General features: G+C 37.0%; 1 protein-coding gene across 4 annotated transcripts in view; it reads right to left on the bottom strand.

Annotated features, from left to right (window-relative positions):
• Positions 1–5,625: 5,625 nt before the first annotated feature.
• The window catches only part of RESF1 (retroelement silencing factor 1), a 38,595-nt gene continuing 26,061 nt past the window's right edge, over positions 5,626–18,159 (bottom strand). For 2 of the 4 annotated variants that reach the window (XM_004270875.4, XM_033430125.2), the window contains 3 exons: positions 10,493–15,458; positions 9,142–9,225; positions 5,626–6,366 (listed from right to left, as the gene is read on the bottom strand). In XM_004270875.4, coding sequence (XP_004270923.1) covers positions 6,200–6,366; positions 9,142–9,225; positions 10,493–15,401 — 5,160 coding nt within the window. In that variant the 5' untranslated portion in view covers positions 15,402–15,458 and the 3' untranslated portion in view covers positions 5,626–6,199. Of the gene's footprint in view, positions 6,367–9,141; positions 9,281–10,492; positions 15,459–18,159 lie in introns of all 4 variants that reach the window. The other 2 variants (XR_007470149.1, XM_012533442.3) reach the window with 2 other exon arrangements.

Genomic DNA, 18,159 nt, shown 5'->3' with positions numbered 1-18,159 from the left:
AGACCAGCAACTTAAAACAACCTGAACATATAGACTGCTATATCAAAACCACATGGGAGGGGCTTCCCTGGTGGCGCAGTGGTTGAGAGTCCGCCTGCCAATGCAGGGGACATGGGTTCGTGCCCCGGTCCGGGAAGATTCCCACATGCTGCGGAGGGGCTGGGCCCGTGAGCCATGGCCACTGAGCCTGCACGTCCGGAGGCTGTGCTCCGCAACGGGAGAGGCCACAACAGTGAGAGGCCCGCGTACCGCAAAAAAAAAAAAAAAAAACTACATGGGAATAGCAAACCCAAGAACTACAATACACACACACACACACAAGCAACCCAAAGACAACAATAAAGATGGTCACCAAACCACAGAAGAGAACAAAAGATGAAGGGAAGAAAAAAGACCTACAAAAACAAACCCAAAACAATTAAGAAAATGATAATAGGAACATACATATCAATAATTACCTTAAATGTAAATGGATTAAATGCGCCAACCAAAAGACAGACTGGCTGAATGGATACAAAAACAATACCCATATATATATGCTGTCTACAAGAGGCCCACTTCAGACTTACTGACACATACAAACTGAAAGAGAGGGGATGAGAAGGTATTCCATGCAAATGGAAATCAAAAGAAAGTGGGAGTAGCAATACTCATATCAGACAAAATAGATGTTAAAATAAAGACTGTTATAAGAGACAAACAAGGACACTACAAAATGATAAAGGGATAATCCAAGAAGATGATATGATTGTAAATATGTATGTACCCAATAGGAGCACTTCAATACATAAGGCAAATACTAACAGCCATAAAGGGAGAAATCAACAGTAACACAATAATATTAGTGGACTTTAACATCCCACTTACACCAATGGACGGACAATCCAGACAGAAAATCAATAAGGAAACGCAGGCCTGAAATGACACATTAGATCAGATGGACTTAATTGATATTTATAGAGCATTCCATCCAAAAGCAGCAGAATACACATTCTTCTCAAGTGCACATGGAACATTCTCCAGGATTGACCACATGCTGGGCCACAAAGCAAGCCTTGGTAAATTTAAGAAAATTAAAATCATATCAAGCATCTTTTCTGACCACAACGCTATGAGATTAGAAATAAACTACAGGAAAAAAAACTATAAAAAACACAAACACGTGGAGGCTAAACAATAGGCTACTAAACAACCCACAGATTACTGAAAAAAATCAAAAGGAAAATCAAAAAATACCTACAGACAAATGAAAATGAAAGTACAATGATCCAAAATCTATTGGATGCAGCAAAAGCAGTTCTAAGAGGAAAGTTTATAGCAGTACAACCTTACCTCAGGAAACAAGAAAAATCTCAAATAAACAACCTAACCTTACATCTAAAGCAACAAGAGAAAGAAAAACAAACAAAATCTAGTTACTAGAAGGAAAGAAGTCATAAAGATCAGAGAAATAAGTGAAATAGAGACAAAGAAAACAACAGCAAATTTCAATGAAACTAAAAAGCTGGTTCTGGGACAAGACTCCATGCTCACAATGCAGGGGGCCCGGGCCCGATCCCTGGTCAGGGAACTAGATCCCACATGCTGCAACTAAGAGTTCGCATGCCACAACTAATGAGCTTGCACGCAGCAACAAAAATCCTGCACGCGCCAAGATCCTGCATGCCACAAGTATGACCCGATGCAGTCAAATAAATTTTTTTAACTAACTAAATAAAAGCTGGTTCTTTGAAAAGATAAACAAATTGATAAACCTTTAGCCAGACTCAAGGAAAAAAAGGGAGAGGACTCAAATCAAGAAAAAGGAAAAATTACAACTGACACCATAGAAATACAAAGAATCATAAGAGACTAATACAAGCAACTGTATGCCAATAAAATGGACAACCTGGAAGAAATGGCCAAATTCTTTGAAAGGTACAATCTCCCAAGACTGAACCAGGAAGAAATAGAAAATATGAACAGACCAATAACAAGCACTGAAATTGAGACTGTGATTAAAAAGCGCCCAATAAACAAGTCAAGGACCTGATGGTTTCACAGGTGAATTCTATCAAACATTTAGAGAAGAGCTAACACCTATCCTTCCGAAACTGTTCCAAAAAATTGCAGAGGAAGGAACACTCCCAAACTCATTCTATGAGGTCACCATCACCCTGATACCAAAACCAGAAAAAGATAACACAAGAAAAGAAAATTACAGGCCAATTATCACTGATGAACATAGATGCAAAAATCCTCAACAAAATACCAGCAATCCAAATCCAACAGTACATTAAAAATATCATATACCATGATCAAGTGGGATTTATCGCAGGGATGCAAGGATTTTTCAATATCCACAAATCAGTGTGATACACCACATCAACAAATTGAAGAATAAAATCCATACGATCATCTTGATAGATGCAGAAAAAGCTTTTGACAAAATTCAACACCCATTTATGATAAAAACTCTCCAGAAAGTGAGGGAACCTACCTCAACATAGTAAAGTCCATATAAGACAAACCTACAGCTAACACCATACTCAACAGTAAAAAGCTGAAAGCATTTCCTCTAAGATCAGGAACAAGACAAGGATGTCCACTCTTGCCACTTTTATTCAACATAGTTTTGGAAGTCCTAGTGACGGCAATCAGAGAAGAAAAAGAAATAAAAGGAATTCAAATTGTAAAAGAAGTAAAACTGTCACTGTTTGCATGTGACATGACACTATACATAGAGAATCCTAAAGATACTACCAGAAAACTACTGGGCTCATCAATGAATTTGGTAAAGTTGACGGTTTCAAAATTAATACACAGAAATCTGTTGCATTTCTATACACTAACAACACCCCATTTACCACTGCATCAAACAGAATAAAATACTGATACCTAGGAATAACCCTACCTAAGGAGACAAAAGACTTGTACTCTGAAAACTATAAGACACTGATGAAAGAAATCAAAGATGACACAGATGGAAAGATATATCATGTTGGATTGGAAGAATCAATAATGTGAAAATGACTATACTATACAAGTCAATCTACAGATTCAAGGCAATCCCTATCAAATTACCAATGGCATTTTTCACCAAACTAGAACAAAAAATCTTTTTTAAAAAATATATTTATTAATTTTATTTATTTATTTTTGGCTGAGTTGGGTCTTCCTTGCTGCGCGTGGGCTTTCTCTAGTTGCGGTGAGCAGGGGCTACTCTTCTTTGCAGTGGGCGGGCTTCTCTTGTTGGGGAGTATGGGCTCTAGGCACGCGAGCTTCAGTAGTTGTGGCTCACGGGCTCTAGAGTGCAGGCTCAGTAGTTGTGGTGCATGGGCTTAGTTGCTCCACGGCATCTTCTCGGACCAAGGATCAAACCTATGTCTCCTGCATTGGCAGGCAGATTCTCAAGCACTGCACCACCAGGGAAGCCCAGAACAAAAAATCTTAAAATTTGTATGGAGACACAAAAGACCCCAAATAGGCAAAGCGATCTTGAGATAGAAAAATGGAGCTGGAGGAATCAGGTTCCCTGACTTCACGCTATACTACAAAGCTATAGTCATCAAAACAGTATGGTACTGGCACAAAAACAGAAATATAGATTAATGGGTCCATTGATAGAAAGAGATTAGAAAGTCCAGAAATAAGCCCAGGCACCTACGGTCAATCTATGACAAAGGAAGCAAGATTATGCAATGGTGGAAAGGCAGCCTCTTCAACAAATGGTGCTGGGAAAACAGGGCAACTACATGTAAAAAAATGAAATTAGAACATTCTTTAACACGATACACAAAAATAAACTCAAAATGGATCAAAGACCTAAATGTAAGACCAGACACTATAAAACTCTTAGAGGAAAACATACGCAGAACAATCTGACATAAATCACAGCAATATCTTCTTTGATCCACCTCCTAGAGTAATGAAAATAAAAATAAACAAATGGAACCTAATTAAACTTAAAAGCTTCTGCAGAGCAAAGCAAACCATAAACAGAACGAAAAGACAACCTGCAGAATGGACAAAAATATTTGCAAATGAAGTGACCAACAAGGGAATAGTCTCCAAAATTTACAAGCAGCTCATGCGGCTTAATATCATCAAAACAAACAACCCAATCAAAAAATGGGCAGAAGACCTAAATAGACATTTCTCCAAAGAAGACATACAGATGGCCAAGAGGCACATGAAAAGATGTTCAACATTGCTAATTATTAGAGAAATGCAAATCAAAACTACAATGAGACATCACCTCACACCAGTCAAAATGGCTATCATCAAAAAATCTACAAACAATAAATGCTGGAGAGGGTGTGGAGAGAAGGGAACCCTCTTGCACCGTTGGTGGGAATGTGAATTGGTGAAGCCATTATGGAGAACAGTATGGAGGTTCCTTAAAAATCTAAAAATAGAGCTACCGTATGATCCTGCAGTCCCACTCCAGGGCATGTATCTGGAGAAACACATGGTCAGAATGGGTACATGCACGCCAATGTTCATTGCAGCATTGTTTACAATAGCCAAGATATGGAAGCAACCTGAATGTCCATCGACAGAGGAATGGATAAAGGAAAATGTGGTACACATATACAATGGAATATTACTCAGTAATTAAAAACAATGAAATAATGTCATTTGCAGCAACATGGATGGACCTAGAGATTGTTATGCTGAGTGAAATTAAGTCAGACTGAGTGAAGTAAGAGAAATATCGTATGTTACTGCTCATATGTGGAATTTAAAAAGAACTGATACAAATGAACTTATTTAAAAAACAGAAACAGACTAACAGACTTAGGGAATGAACTTATGGTTACCGGGGGGAAGGGATAGTTAGGGAGTTTGGGATTGGCATGTACACACTGCTATATTTAAAATGGATAACCAAACACAACATTGTAAAGCCACTATACCCCAATAAAAATATGGATAACCAAGGACCTACTGTATAGCACAGGGAACTCTGCTCAATGTTATTTAAAAACCTAAATGGGAAAAAAATTTGAAGTATACATACATGTATAACTGAATCAGTTCGTTGTACAACTGAAACTATCACAACACTGTTAATCAACTATAGTCCAATGTAAAATAAAGTTAAAAAAAAAAAAGAACACAATGACCAATATAATGACCACTAATATTCATAGCTTGGAACCATTGCATTGACTCGACCGGTGCTATGGTGCCAGTTCTACCAACCATTGCTTTTCTAACTGATCCTTCTACTGACATTGCTCAGGAAGAGCACAATGGCTTTTCCTATGGAAGCATGCTATTTAATATTTTGAGAAGCCCAGTCTTCTCAAGTCTTCAGAATGTATTTTTAAAACTTGTGATAAAATATACATAAGAGTTTACTATAGTTTTAATATGTGTGAACTATGTAGCATTAAGATTTTATGAAAACAACACATTTCTACTTCTAGTAGTCATAAAAGCCCAGAAACATCTGAAGAGTTATATTTTGCCTTCCTTGCAATTTCCTGAACCTAGTAAATTTTTGCTCTTCTAATGAATGAACCTGAAAATATTTACTTGTGACAGCTTAATTAACATTTCTCCTTTTAAAAACACCTTTCTAAAATGTGCTCTGTTGTGAGGGCAGGAAATCAAACACAAATCAAACTGTTTCGGATATACTTTTTAAAAAATAAATGTTTATTTCAAGTATGAAAAGTAATGTTTAGATGTTATCCAAAAATTATGTTCAGTTTAACAAGTATAAAACAAGACTCCGACAAAAAGTTTACAATTCAGTATAAAATACTTAAGAATATACTTTGACATTCACAGTGAGGATTTCTGAAAAATAAATTTTGCTAATAAGTTTTAGAAACAAAAATACAGTCCCAGAGGAAATAAGTCCTTAAGTAATGCACAGGTCTCCCTTAGGATGGATAGTTAGCATTTCAAAACAAGATTTGTATAATAATTCATTTTAAAATAATGGTAAACTTGGTTCAATAATGTCAGAATTCATGGTTTCCCTGACAAATACCATCTATTTCTTATGCCTGCTACACACAGATAAGGTTCTCAAGCCAATTTAATTAAGTAACTTCAATGATATACATAACCTAAAATGGTAACCAAACTCTGAGAAATTTTATCACGGCAATCTGAGTATTTCCAGAAAAATAATTTGAACAGAAAGTGACAGAAATTTTCTTGTGGCAATTAGAGAACCATCAGAAGAATTAAAGTCTGAAAATTATTCTAAAGGACTGCTACCAAGACTTCTGCTTCTCTTCTCCATGTACATCTTTTTGTAGGTTTGAAACATTGCTTTTGAATCTTTTACTGGGTTTTGTAGTGTCTCAAATCCATCTGCACTGAAACTTCTCTTGGAGAGTCTTGAATTAGCCAAAACATTATCATCTAAGGAAACAAAAATTTTATTTACTTTATTACTCTTAATGTTAGTGACTAGTATACAATCAATATAAATTGAGACGGAAAACATGCGTTGTTCTCTGGGATAAAAAATTAGGGAAAGAGCTAAGTGTGACAAACTATGGCTCTTTACCTACAGAATTATAAAGTAAATACACAGGACATCTTGCCTCTCCTTTGGGGGCTGTTTTCTAACATCACCCCCATCTTTACTGCCCAGGGCTATTCTGCTCTACCTGTACGCTTGCCCAATAAAAACTCATTATTTGCATACTATTATGAACGTGACTTTCTTAACAGCCATCTAAACTAGCAATATAAAAAGCACAAACGCAAGCCAGTTACAAAGAGTAAATGGAAGGTACAGCTTGCATATTCTGGCCTTGTTATGCACTAGGTGTTCTAAGAAATATCTGTATTTTTCTGTTTCTTTAGACTATTTCAGTGCTGTTATTAGCCTCACTATCCCTTTTTTTGATGGGCCCAGCCAGCTTTTCCTTTTTCTGTGTATTTCTAGATGTGCCTCTATATCTCAGAAGCTGTTCCAATTCTGAATTCCCGTACTTCACATTCCTGCTGTAGCCACTCCTTTCTGAGTAAGTTTTCTTGTACCTTTTTCTGCCTGGGTGGGTCAAGCACTCTGTCCTCTTCTTTCTTTATTTTTTTTGCTAACAGAGGCCGGCTACTCTTAATTCTTTATCTGTTTCAAATTCCTCTCCGTGCACATCAGCTTTCTGTTATGAATGCTGATACCTGAGGTGCAGCTCTAAGCTGCTTTCCGCTGGATTCTGTCACCTCCTCTTCTTCTACCTCACCCTGACAGCTTCACGACTTGCTCCATCTACACTCCAACCTTTGCCACCAAATTTAGGTGTTGCTTATCTAAAGTGTGTTTTTTATAGCTCTCTGGGAGTTCCAGTTCTTCAGCCTCTTCCTCTTGGTATGTTCTGTCTTTCATGATTTCCCTGAGTCTCATAAGACTTTTTTTTTTTAATTATAATTTTATTTTTATTTATTTTTGGCTGCGTTGGGTCTTTGTCTGCACGCAGGCTCTCTCCAGTTGCAGTGAGCGGGCTCTAGGCACGTGGGCTTCAGTAGTTATGGCTCACAGGCTCTAGAGTGCAGGCTCAGCAGTTGTGGCACACGGGCTTAGTTGCTCCACAGCATGTGGGGTCTTCCCGGATCGGGGCACGAACCCATGTCCCCTGCGTTGGCAGGCAGATTCTGAACCTCTGCGCTACCAGGGAAGCCCTTGTAAGACTCTTGACAGAGCTCTGGACTTGTTTCTTAGCTTTTCTCTCACCCTGCTGCATCTCTCATTGCACCTGGGCCCTGCTTTGTGTCATTTTCATAGTGATCCTGAGTACTGATGTCCCACCTTCAGTGTTTATTGCTCATCCTGGCCGCAGGTTATCTTCACGTCTGTCGTTTAGCTCATGCTGCTCCCTGAGCCTCTGGTCAACCTGTGCATATATCCGTCTTCTGAGTATTTTCAGATTCAGATTCCAGTTATGCCTCCCAACTCTCTCTGAAGCAAAACTTATGGCCCTCCCTTTTTCCAAGGAACTTTCTTGCTGCAATCTCCACACCCATTTCCATCTTTCTCATATTTCACTTCCTGTGTTCCAACTTTAGGGGTGTGTTTTCTACTCTCTCACTAATTAATTTTCCCCTCTTTCCGTTGTCTTCCTGTTCTAATTAAGAGTGCACATTTCTTCTTCCTTTGATTCTTTCATTCAGGTTTCTTTTTCCCTTTATGTATCTTCAATGTATAAGCCTCCATTTCTACATGCCTGCTTACATATATTCTTTATAAGCTCTTCTCAACCTTTGTCACACTTCTTCTCTTGCTTCTCTTTATTGCTGCTCATGGCAAAATTCTGCTTCTCCCAATTTTCAAAAGACTCTTATGAACTCTTCATATTTAATTAACCCAAACTAAATTTCCTGAACCCTAGGTTCCAGTTCTCAATGCAAAACCCTAAAACACAAAATACATTCATTCCACTAATTAAAAATCAGATACTAAAAACTCTGGTTTTCTTGTTGGCCCTCAGCCCAAAACCCTTCCCAGTAAACAAACAAACAAAACCCCAAAAAACCCAAAACCAAACCGAAACAAAAAACTATGAGCATCAGTCTTTCGTCATCAAAATAACTCAAATTCCACACTTAATAAACTTAGAAGACAGGGATGTGGTTCAAGTCCCTATTGAGTTACTGGCTATGTAACTTTAGCCAAATGATCTAACCTCTCATTGATAAATGGGAACATCTTTGTCTCCCTGGTTTTGAGAATTTAATTAACTAACTTGCAAATAATCTAATCTAGGGGTTGGCTAACAGGGTATGCCTGTGGGCCAAGCCCGGCCTCTAGCAAGTTTTGGTAAAGTTTAATTGGAACATAGCCCATGCTCATTCATTATTCTACAGCCATTTCTCACTGCAATGTTAGAGTATTTAGGAGAGACATTATGATTTGCAAAACCTATCTACACAGAAGAAGCATGCCAACCCCTTGTCTTAAGTCACTGTGATGAGAATTCTCTTGTTAAAAGGAAATAGATCACTACTTCTCTGTCCACAGCATGACAGAAAAAATAGGAGAATGTCTTCCTACCACTCATACAGACACTGAACTATCTTCTAAAAGAATATGGATAAAAACCAAACTTCACAGTAGTTTCCATAACTGTAATCCAGCTTATATATGATAGAGTGCCAGGTAAGTAAAATAAAAACTTAAATAGACAGTTTTACCTATTTCTTGGTTGGCTTCCAGCATCCTTTTCTCCTCAGTCAAACATTTTAACCAGTCTTCTTTTGTACTTTTTATTCCTGAAACTATTTAAATATTCATTTTCAGATCTCTAGATATTGCTATTCATCTCTTTTAGTACTATAATGAAGGAAAACCATGTAAGCCTAAATTAGATTTTAGAAGGCATCAGATATATTCACACATAACTAAAAAGGGCATGGAAAAATGCTTTCTCCCCTATGACGTGCCTGAATCTCACAATTTAAAAGTTTACCTTCATTATGTAATTATGTTTCTCCCACTTGGGCTGAACACCAACACATCTCAAGATACTTAAGGGCACATGAGACAGAATGTACCTCACATTGCTGCTGCACCCACTTCCAACCAGGCCCTCAGATTCTAAGGATCTAGTTTGAAGAACCAAGTGTAATCACCAGTACTTTACAAAATGAATTTTATACTCTATATACTCATATATCCCTACCAACTTCCAAGAAAAAGTACCTTATTTACATTGTAATTTTATGCACCCAAACAGATACTGTCTGAACACAGTACAGGAAAAACTACGATTTCCATTCAAATCCTTTAGTTTTCCAATCTGGGTTTCTCAACACACCGTTTTACATATACTATCCACAACCCATAAATGTTTCCTTCTACCACAAATAATGAGTCCTCTATTTTCTCCTTCCATCTTGCACTACATTGAGAATTCTATCCTTCGGCTAACCAACAGTCACGATTTCCATTCGGGTTTGGTAACTCAACAATGGACAACACTGCTTCCAAGATCCTCCCATTGCATACTTCATGAGTAGACTAGAAGGTACCACTTCAGTGATAACACAATCACCAACTGCTTCAAAGATGACTATAAGGCAAACCACTTCCGTGTGTACAAAAAGATTTCATTAACATTACATATCTCCTAACACTTAGACCAAAATTTCAAATTCACAGGGCTTTGAAACTGCAAGTCCCAAAAGAGAATGAACAAAGGCAAGACCTGAAATAATGTACACTTGATGCTTTTCTGACTTAGCACAAAGAGTGCTAAGTCACTTCTTGGCACAAAAGGAAATCTTTGTATTTGGCAAACCTTACAATTTTATATACCTCTTACCTTTAATGTGAATGTAATATAATTTAAAACAAGTGGGACACAAACTTAAAACAAATATTGCCCAATGAACCATCAACTTACTGAGAAAACTAAATACTAAGTAAAGGCAAAATGCATTTAAGTCTCTCCTAGCTACAGGGAAGTCAGGAGAGATGCTCTGTCACTTGCTGAACTACAGTATTACAATGTTGCAGACACCATCAAAAAAAATCATACTGGACCTTGCACAGGAGCTTGCTCCTTCCTAGGAGTAGATGGCAGATCATTCTGGTCTTTAACAGGGTTTGTATTCTTAAATAGTCCATCTGGACATAATTTAAACTCCAGCATGCTTAGTTTCTCTGTGGCATCTTTCACAGGTAAAAGGGTCTTAGGTTTATTTTCTGGTCTCTTTTCTTTATTAAGCTTCCTGGGTGAACTATCTAATTTCGTGAGACAAATGCGCTCACGTTCAGTGCATTTAAATGCAACTCTACTCAGATACAGTTTCCTTTGATCCTTTGCTTGGGAAGCCATTTGGCAGAATTCAACGTCATTATTTACATTACTTAAATTTTTGTCTAATTTGGTTTTATCAATCCACATTTTATCAGGTTGCTTTCCACCAACTGTTCCTTTAATATTCCTTGAAATGTATGTTTTAGACTCCTTGGAATGATGGGCTTTGAGGTTTTTACCATGGCTTGTACCAGTATTTAATGATTCCTTAGAGGTCTGTACACTGCCATTGTGTCTCTCATTTGATCTCCCACAACTTCCCACTCGCGTAGAAAGTTTATTTGATCTCATATACTGAGAATCACATGGTACATTTTTCAGGTAGTTTTTCTTTAATGTTTCTTTATGCTTCTGCCTTGATAAATACTCCTTTGGTGACAGAACTCTATTAATTTTAGAGGAGCTATCCATAGAGCCTGAGGACTTAACATTTGACACTGTCTTTTCTTTAATCCTGGCTCTTTCACCTGTGGTTGAGAAAAGGTTACAGAATTTAAATGCACCACCTCCCACATTCTTATTCTGCTCTTGTTTATCATATTTCTTCTTCTTTATCTCTGAATCAAGTATGCTCCCTTCATCTAACTTCTTTTCCAAAACTTTTTGTTTAGAGCCACCTGCTTTCAATTTTCTCTTTTCCGGTGATACTGACTGTACCAAAGAACCATTCTTCACATGCATCAAAAAACCCATCTTTGGTTTTAGTGGTCGTAAGTTTTGTGCCATGAGCTTCCTCTGCAGGCTCTCTTGAGAAAATTTTGCAGTTTTGTTAGTGGAGTGAAAAGTTACCTCATGAAATTGCAGTTTTCTTTTTCTTTTGTGACTCTGCAAAGAATCTGGCTTTTTATCACCTTTAGATAAAAAGTGACCAGATAATTCTTGTTCTGTCCTTAATGAGCTGTTATGTTCTGATTTGGATTTATCTTTTATACTCCTGTCTTGCTCTGTTTCAGGAAAATATTTTTTCTCAATTGGACAAGTCAGAGGAATCTTCAGCTGATTATTTGGAGGACTGTTAAATGCAATAGGAACATCTCTGTCAGAGGTTCTCTCTTCTTGTTTATAACCGTTAGTCTCCAAAGGAGAACGTGGATCTTTCCCTTTTTCTTCCTTTGAAGTTGAGTTCTTAGTGGAATTACACTGGCACTGAGGTACTCCTTCATAAACCATAGAGAGCCACCCCAATGCACAGCAACGGACATCATCTTTTTCTGAATCCAGTATTACAGAATCACAGGTTTCTTCAACTGCATGTGCTTGTGGGTCACACTGGTTCCCTTCTTTTGTGACAGGCTTTTCTTTCTGAGGCTCTGTCAGTATGTCTACCTCGTTGGGTTGATCATCCTGTTCAGGAAATAATTCTTTCATTTGCTCTGAATTTAATATTGTAATTTGTATCTGGTCTGTTGAGTCTTTGCAGTCACAACCAGTTTTATTACAAGTTTGAGCTTTTGAGATTTGGTGTGCCATTTGTTGGACCACAAAACCTTCATGCATGTTCACAGGTTCAATACCATAGGGAAACTCTTTTAAAAGTTCTGACAGCTGATCATGTAGGTATAAGATCGATGTCTTATCTTCGAGATTCTCATTTGTTGTAGGATCCTGGGCTGCTTCCTGAGGGTAACTATCCCGCTGAATAGCAGCTGGTGAACACATATCATTAGCCATGCTTTCATTTTTAGTGATATGCTCCAAACTGCTTTCCTCTGGAATTCCACTCTTTGCTCCAATGTACTTCAAAGTCGATGGTTCTGGGGGTTGCAGTGACTCTGACTGATCAGTTATTTTATGTGAAACATCTGTGCACTGTATAAAATTATCTTTTTGAAAGTCAACGTCTTTATTCCCAGGGATATTGTCAAATTGTTCATTTTGTCTACTATTCATTACTTGGTGATTGGGTAGAGCTTTCTGTGGCTCAACCTTTTGCAAAGAGGGCAAGCTGAATATCTCTGCTATTTGGGAATTATAAGAGGTATCACCTTCAACAAGAGAACAAATACTGCCAATCTGTAATACATCTCTGCCCACAATATCACTGTCCTTTGATAGATATGAGGTTTGCTGATCACTCACAGGATACTGGATATCTGGTTCTAATTTGTTATGCTTTCCTTGATTGGTATTAGGGGTGACTTCTGAATTAGTATTAGTTGACTCACTTTGCTTATCCTTCTGAATTAGTGGGAAAATCTTGGTGCTTGTGGTACTTGTCACTGGTTCATTAACGTTCAAAGCAGCAGTATTTTCTGAGGATTTGTTTTGTAAGCTACAAACACTGCCTTCTTTAATAACTGGATACATTGTTTCAGGTAAAGCTTCAGGTGTTATACCTTTTACAGACAATGTTTTGACATCTGAAAGAATTAAGGGTGATACTACAGCAATCCCCTTTGTAGTAGTTGCTCCTGAAGACTCATAATTCTGTGCTACCGTTGATAAAACTGTGTCTTGTGAGCTGTTTACAATTTTATTCTGAGAATTTACCACAGCTGAAAATGGACTCTTCTCACAGATGTCCGCAGGCTTTGAAATTCCAACTGCTGCTGTGGTTTTTTTTGACTCATTACACTGTTTTTCTTCCGTAGGTTCTGAAGGTTGCTTTTTCCACAAAGACAGACATGTTGCTAGCAAGTCCATGGAAAAGTGAGAGTCACTTTTAGAAGACATTCCATTGAAGGATTTATGCTCAAAGCAAGAAGAGTTGTTTGATATCTTGGCATTTATATTACAAGTAGTTGGAGTACCTGGAGTTTCCATGGTTTTCAAATTCACTTGGTTACCAGTGTTCTGGATATTTGGATTCATTTCAAAACTATGCAGTTTAGAATCATGAATACGTTCATTAGTATCTTTTAATAATTTCTTCTGAGTTTTATTTCCAGATGCAAGTAAACTGAGAATCAGCCTATTTTTATTTGGATACTTTGAAACATATTCCTCAAAGGATGTAGACTGAGGAAGAGAAGTTGCTTCAGAATTTGTTGGCACATTTTGTGCAACGTTGACTAAATTTCCTGATGAAAACTGGGTGTTATTTAATATTGCCTGGGTAATCTCAACAGTTGACGTCTTTAAAGAACTCACAACTTGCGAACAGCCAGAATTTAGTAAAACAGAACTGACTTGGTTAAAATTTCTGTCCTGAAGGTTGGAATTCAATGCATTGTGTGTTCTATTTGTTTCTTCTGCAGATTCCATTACTGTTGGTGGTTTATCCTCCACAGTATCTGGAGGGCCTAGGGTTACCTGTGGTCCAGACTGGATTTTGGCAGTTTGTTTCAGAGACAACCCACAATTTTGAGCTGATTCACTGTAAGAGGTATTAGTTGTTTTAATACAACCTGCTGCCATCAAAAGATTTTTATTAATTTTAATTTTCCTTGCAAGGTCCGAAAACTTCTTTTTTATTTCTACTAATGTTTTAATATCCCTCACTAACTTTTCTTTTGTGGCACTTGTGTCCAGTACTTGATTTGAAGTTAGATTTTGAGAATCCACTCTTTTCTCTTGATTATTTTGAGTAAGAGCCCGAACGCCATCCACGTAAGATCTAACAGGTTCATTAAAAGGCTGATTGATATTTACTCTCAAGTTACAGGAATTTCCCATTGTGCTGAAATTTTCATTAAGGTTTTGCCACTGCTGCTGAAAGCCTCTACAAAAGTCTTTCCTCATTTCAGGTAAGTGCATTTCTTGACTCTGAGGAACTTCCATAGAAGTGTGTTTAACAACATGCTGAGTACTTTGCAGAGGCTGGCTTGCATACCTACAGTCATAAGGAGGAGGAGGTCTTCTGTCAGTTTGAGTAACCGCATATTGATATGACGGTACAGTTGCAATCTGCTTTGACTGTAAAGTCAGGGCAGGATTTGGAGATTGACTATTTTTAACTTGTGATGATACAGATGACATAGGGGTTTGTTTCTGAAGAGTAGGCTCCGGCAAAAAGCTTCGTGATGAGTAACTATATTGCTTTGGAAGGGGCCTGTAATCTGGGTAAGTCAATCCACTGGATGCACACTGCTGTGCCCAATCAACCTGTTGCTCTGATACAGGTAGGTTAAGTCTCGGGTTTCCTTGGTAAGTTATAGGAACTCTTCCGGAATTAGAAGGGATCATTTGTAGTTGCATGGAATAGGTATCTGATGTTAGAAATTGATTCTGTAGTGCACGTACATTGGGCGTATTCGTTCCTAAACTAGTCTGATGAGATATAGTTGCCCCTGTATGAGAAAGCATAGAATTCCTCATTGGTGAGTTCAACCATACATCCTGTGTAACTCCTGAAGACATTTGCAAATCGTGATTTGGTTGTTTGGGTCCTTTAACATTTGCATATGTTATTCTTTCTACTGAAGTTTGTGAGGTCACAATGGTCCCACTATGCATATCAGAAATAGGGATTTGTTGAGGAGTTTTATAATTTCTGATGTTGAGCAGCGGCTGTGAAACTGGATTTAAATTACTGAGAAATAGGCACGGTTCTTGGTTACTTCCAGGATGGTTTAAAGAACTTTGAGATGCTGTGGTAAGTGTGTTTACTAAAGTTTGCTCCAAAAAAGATGCCTGTTTTTTAGGATACTGTGGTGGTAAGCTGACACTCTCTGATTTTGCATTCCAGTTCATTGTTGATTTGATGCAGTAGCAGTGTATTAAAAGCCAGCTGTTTTGAATGTCAGGAATCTGTAGGAAATAAAGATCTTTTATTAAAAATCTGTTTTGCCAGGTCAGAATTTCTAAGATAATTTTCTTAGTTTACCTTATCACCAATGCTGACTATGTCTAGCAAAATTCCTGAAACCTCAGACTAGAGAAAGCTTCATCTTTGATTTGGATAAGAGGAACAGCAAAGGAAGATGTAATAATAAATATGGCAAATGTCAATAAATTTTCTGGTGTGTTCAACAGAAATTCATTCCACCCAATATAGTTAGTATTTTGTTTGTTACACTTAAGAGACAATTACTTTCTGCATTTACTTATTTTAACTAGCTCTTTATTCTAAGTAACCCATGATCACTGTAAAAAATAAAATTAAAAAAAAATCAAGCATATACTAAGAAGCCCTTACTACTGTCCATCTCCAATATCTAACTCCCTAGGGGTACCTACTGTTACCTTTCTTTCAGAAAATTTCTATATATAAAAAAACACCAATACGTAGATAAAACCTCATCTTTTAAGACAAATGGAGTCCTACCAAACATGCTGTCTACACAGCCTCATTTTCATTACTATACCTAGGATATCTTATCATTTCAACTACACATAATCTATCTCACTGTCTGCATAACATTCCACTTTCTGTGTATATCACCATTTAACCATTTCTCTATTGATGGACATTTGGTTTTCTTAAGTTTTTGCACTTATAAACTATCCTATACTAAGAATTCTTGTATTTATGCTTTTATATTTGTGCTGTTTCTGGAAATTCCTACAAGTGAAATCAATATGTCAAAAGACACTAAAATTATTTTCATAAGCAGTGACAAACTGCCTTCCAAAAAGACTGAAATAATTTATACTCTCACCAACAGTACAGGGACATATCTAAAAACGGACAAATCTGTAACAATAAATGATAGGGCAAACAAACTTGACTTAAACGTATTAATAGTATACCAAACAACTGCAGAATACACATTCTTTCCAATGCACATGGAATTTTTACTGGTACTGACCATATGGCTAGGCCATAAGCAAATCTCATTTTTGAAGGATTACAATAATTCAGATTAATTCACAGTGGAATTAATCTAGAAATTGTAGAAAAAGGACCTAGGAAACTGCCAAATAATTAAGAAATAAAGAATGCAGTGAGCTCTGGTGTCTTTTCCTCTAATTATCCAATAGGATACCAGACCTATTGAATCAGACCCCACCCTTATGACCTCATTTACCTTAATTACCTCTCTAAAGGCCCCATCTCTAAAAATAGTCACACACTGGAGGTCAGAGCTTCAACATATGCATTTGGTGGGGGGGCGGGGGATGACAAGACACACAGTTCATTCAGTCCATAATGGGCTCCCAACCCCATGTTAACATATGACTTGAGGATAATTTATAACATTAAATAGACTTATTTAAAAGAAGACTGGGAAACAATCTCTGTATTTATCATACAAAGTTAAAAATAAGTTAATCCAAGGAAAAGACAGAGTGAAATAAAATGAGAACAGAGATTCAGTAAGTCACAAGTTGGTAACAAATAAAAATCAATAAGCCTCTGACAGCACTGATCATCATAAAAAAAAAACCCACTGTATTGGGAAAAGAGGCTATCACTGATCTTACAGACATTAAAACGGTAATGTATATATCTTGAGTATTTCCAAACATTTAAAATTTAGGGGGAATGGAGAAATTCCTTGAAAAAACATACCCTAACATCTATAATTAAATATCTTCACAAAGAAAACAGCAGGGCCGTGTGGCTGTACTGGAGTGTTCTACCATTTATGGAAGAGATAATCTAATATAACCTCTTTAAAAGGATAAAAGAGGGAACACTTCATAGCTTATTTACTGAGCCTATCATACCAAAGCTGAAAAGAAAGACAATTAAGAAGCCAATCTCACAGAAACAAACACAAAAGTCCTGAACAAAATGTTAGCAAACCAAATGGGGTGATACATGAAAAGGATAACATCATGATCAAACTGAGTTTATTTCAGGAATACAAGTTTGTCATTGAAAATTAATCAAAGTAATTACATTATAATTATTTTAAAAATCATATGATCATTTCAACAGATCCAAGAACTTTTGATAAAATTCAATTAAAATTCATTAAAAGAACAATTGTATAAAACCAAGAATAGAAAGAAGTTTCCTTAATTTTGATAAATGGTAATTTCCAAAATTCAGACCAACAACAGTAATATTATTAATAATAATAGATAACTTAAATAAAGATGCCACTATCACCCACTTCTATTCATTGTTTTACTGGAGATTCTAGAAAGTATAAGAATTGTGAAGGACAATATAAAGCTGGCTATTAAAAGACGTTATGTAGAAAATCCAAAACAATCTGTAGATCTTTTAGATCTATTACATGATGGATCATAGTGTACTCAAACTAGATTGAAGAAGGCACATGTTACCATGTGTTTGATTTGTTGATGTGACTCTTGTGAATTATATATATATGTTTATTTATGTATTTGCTCATAAATACAGTAGAAGCGAGCCTTTTGAGGCCTGGTGTCAAGCATGAAATAAAGCCGTGACTAGAAACTGACTCCATGACTTCAGAGGTTTCATTTTTTGTCATTGCTGTACCTGAGCCAAGACTGATCTGTGCATGCTGGTAGGAAGAGGCAGAAATTTGGGGGATCTCCTGCCAAGGTGACACAGGTGGCATTAGAAACCTCC

This window comes from Orcinus orca, chromosome 11 (assembly GCF_937001465.1).
Source record: "Orcinus orca chromosome 11, mOrcOrc1.1, whole genome shotgun sequence".
Lineage (NCBI taxonomy): Eukaryota > Metazoa > Chordata > Mammalia > Artiodactyla > Delphinidae > Orcinus > Orcinus orca.
This window is presented reverse-complemented; position numbering and strand designations above follow the sequence as displayed.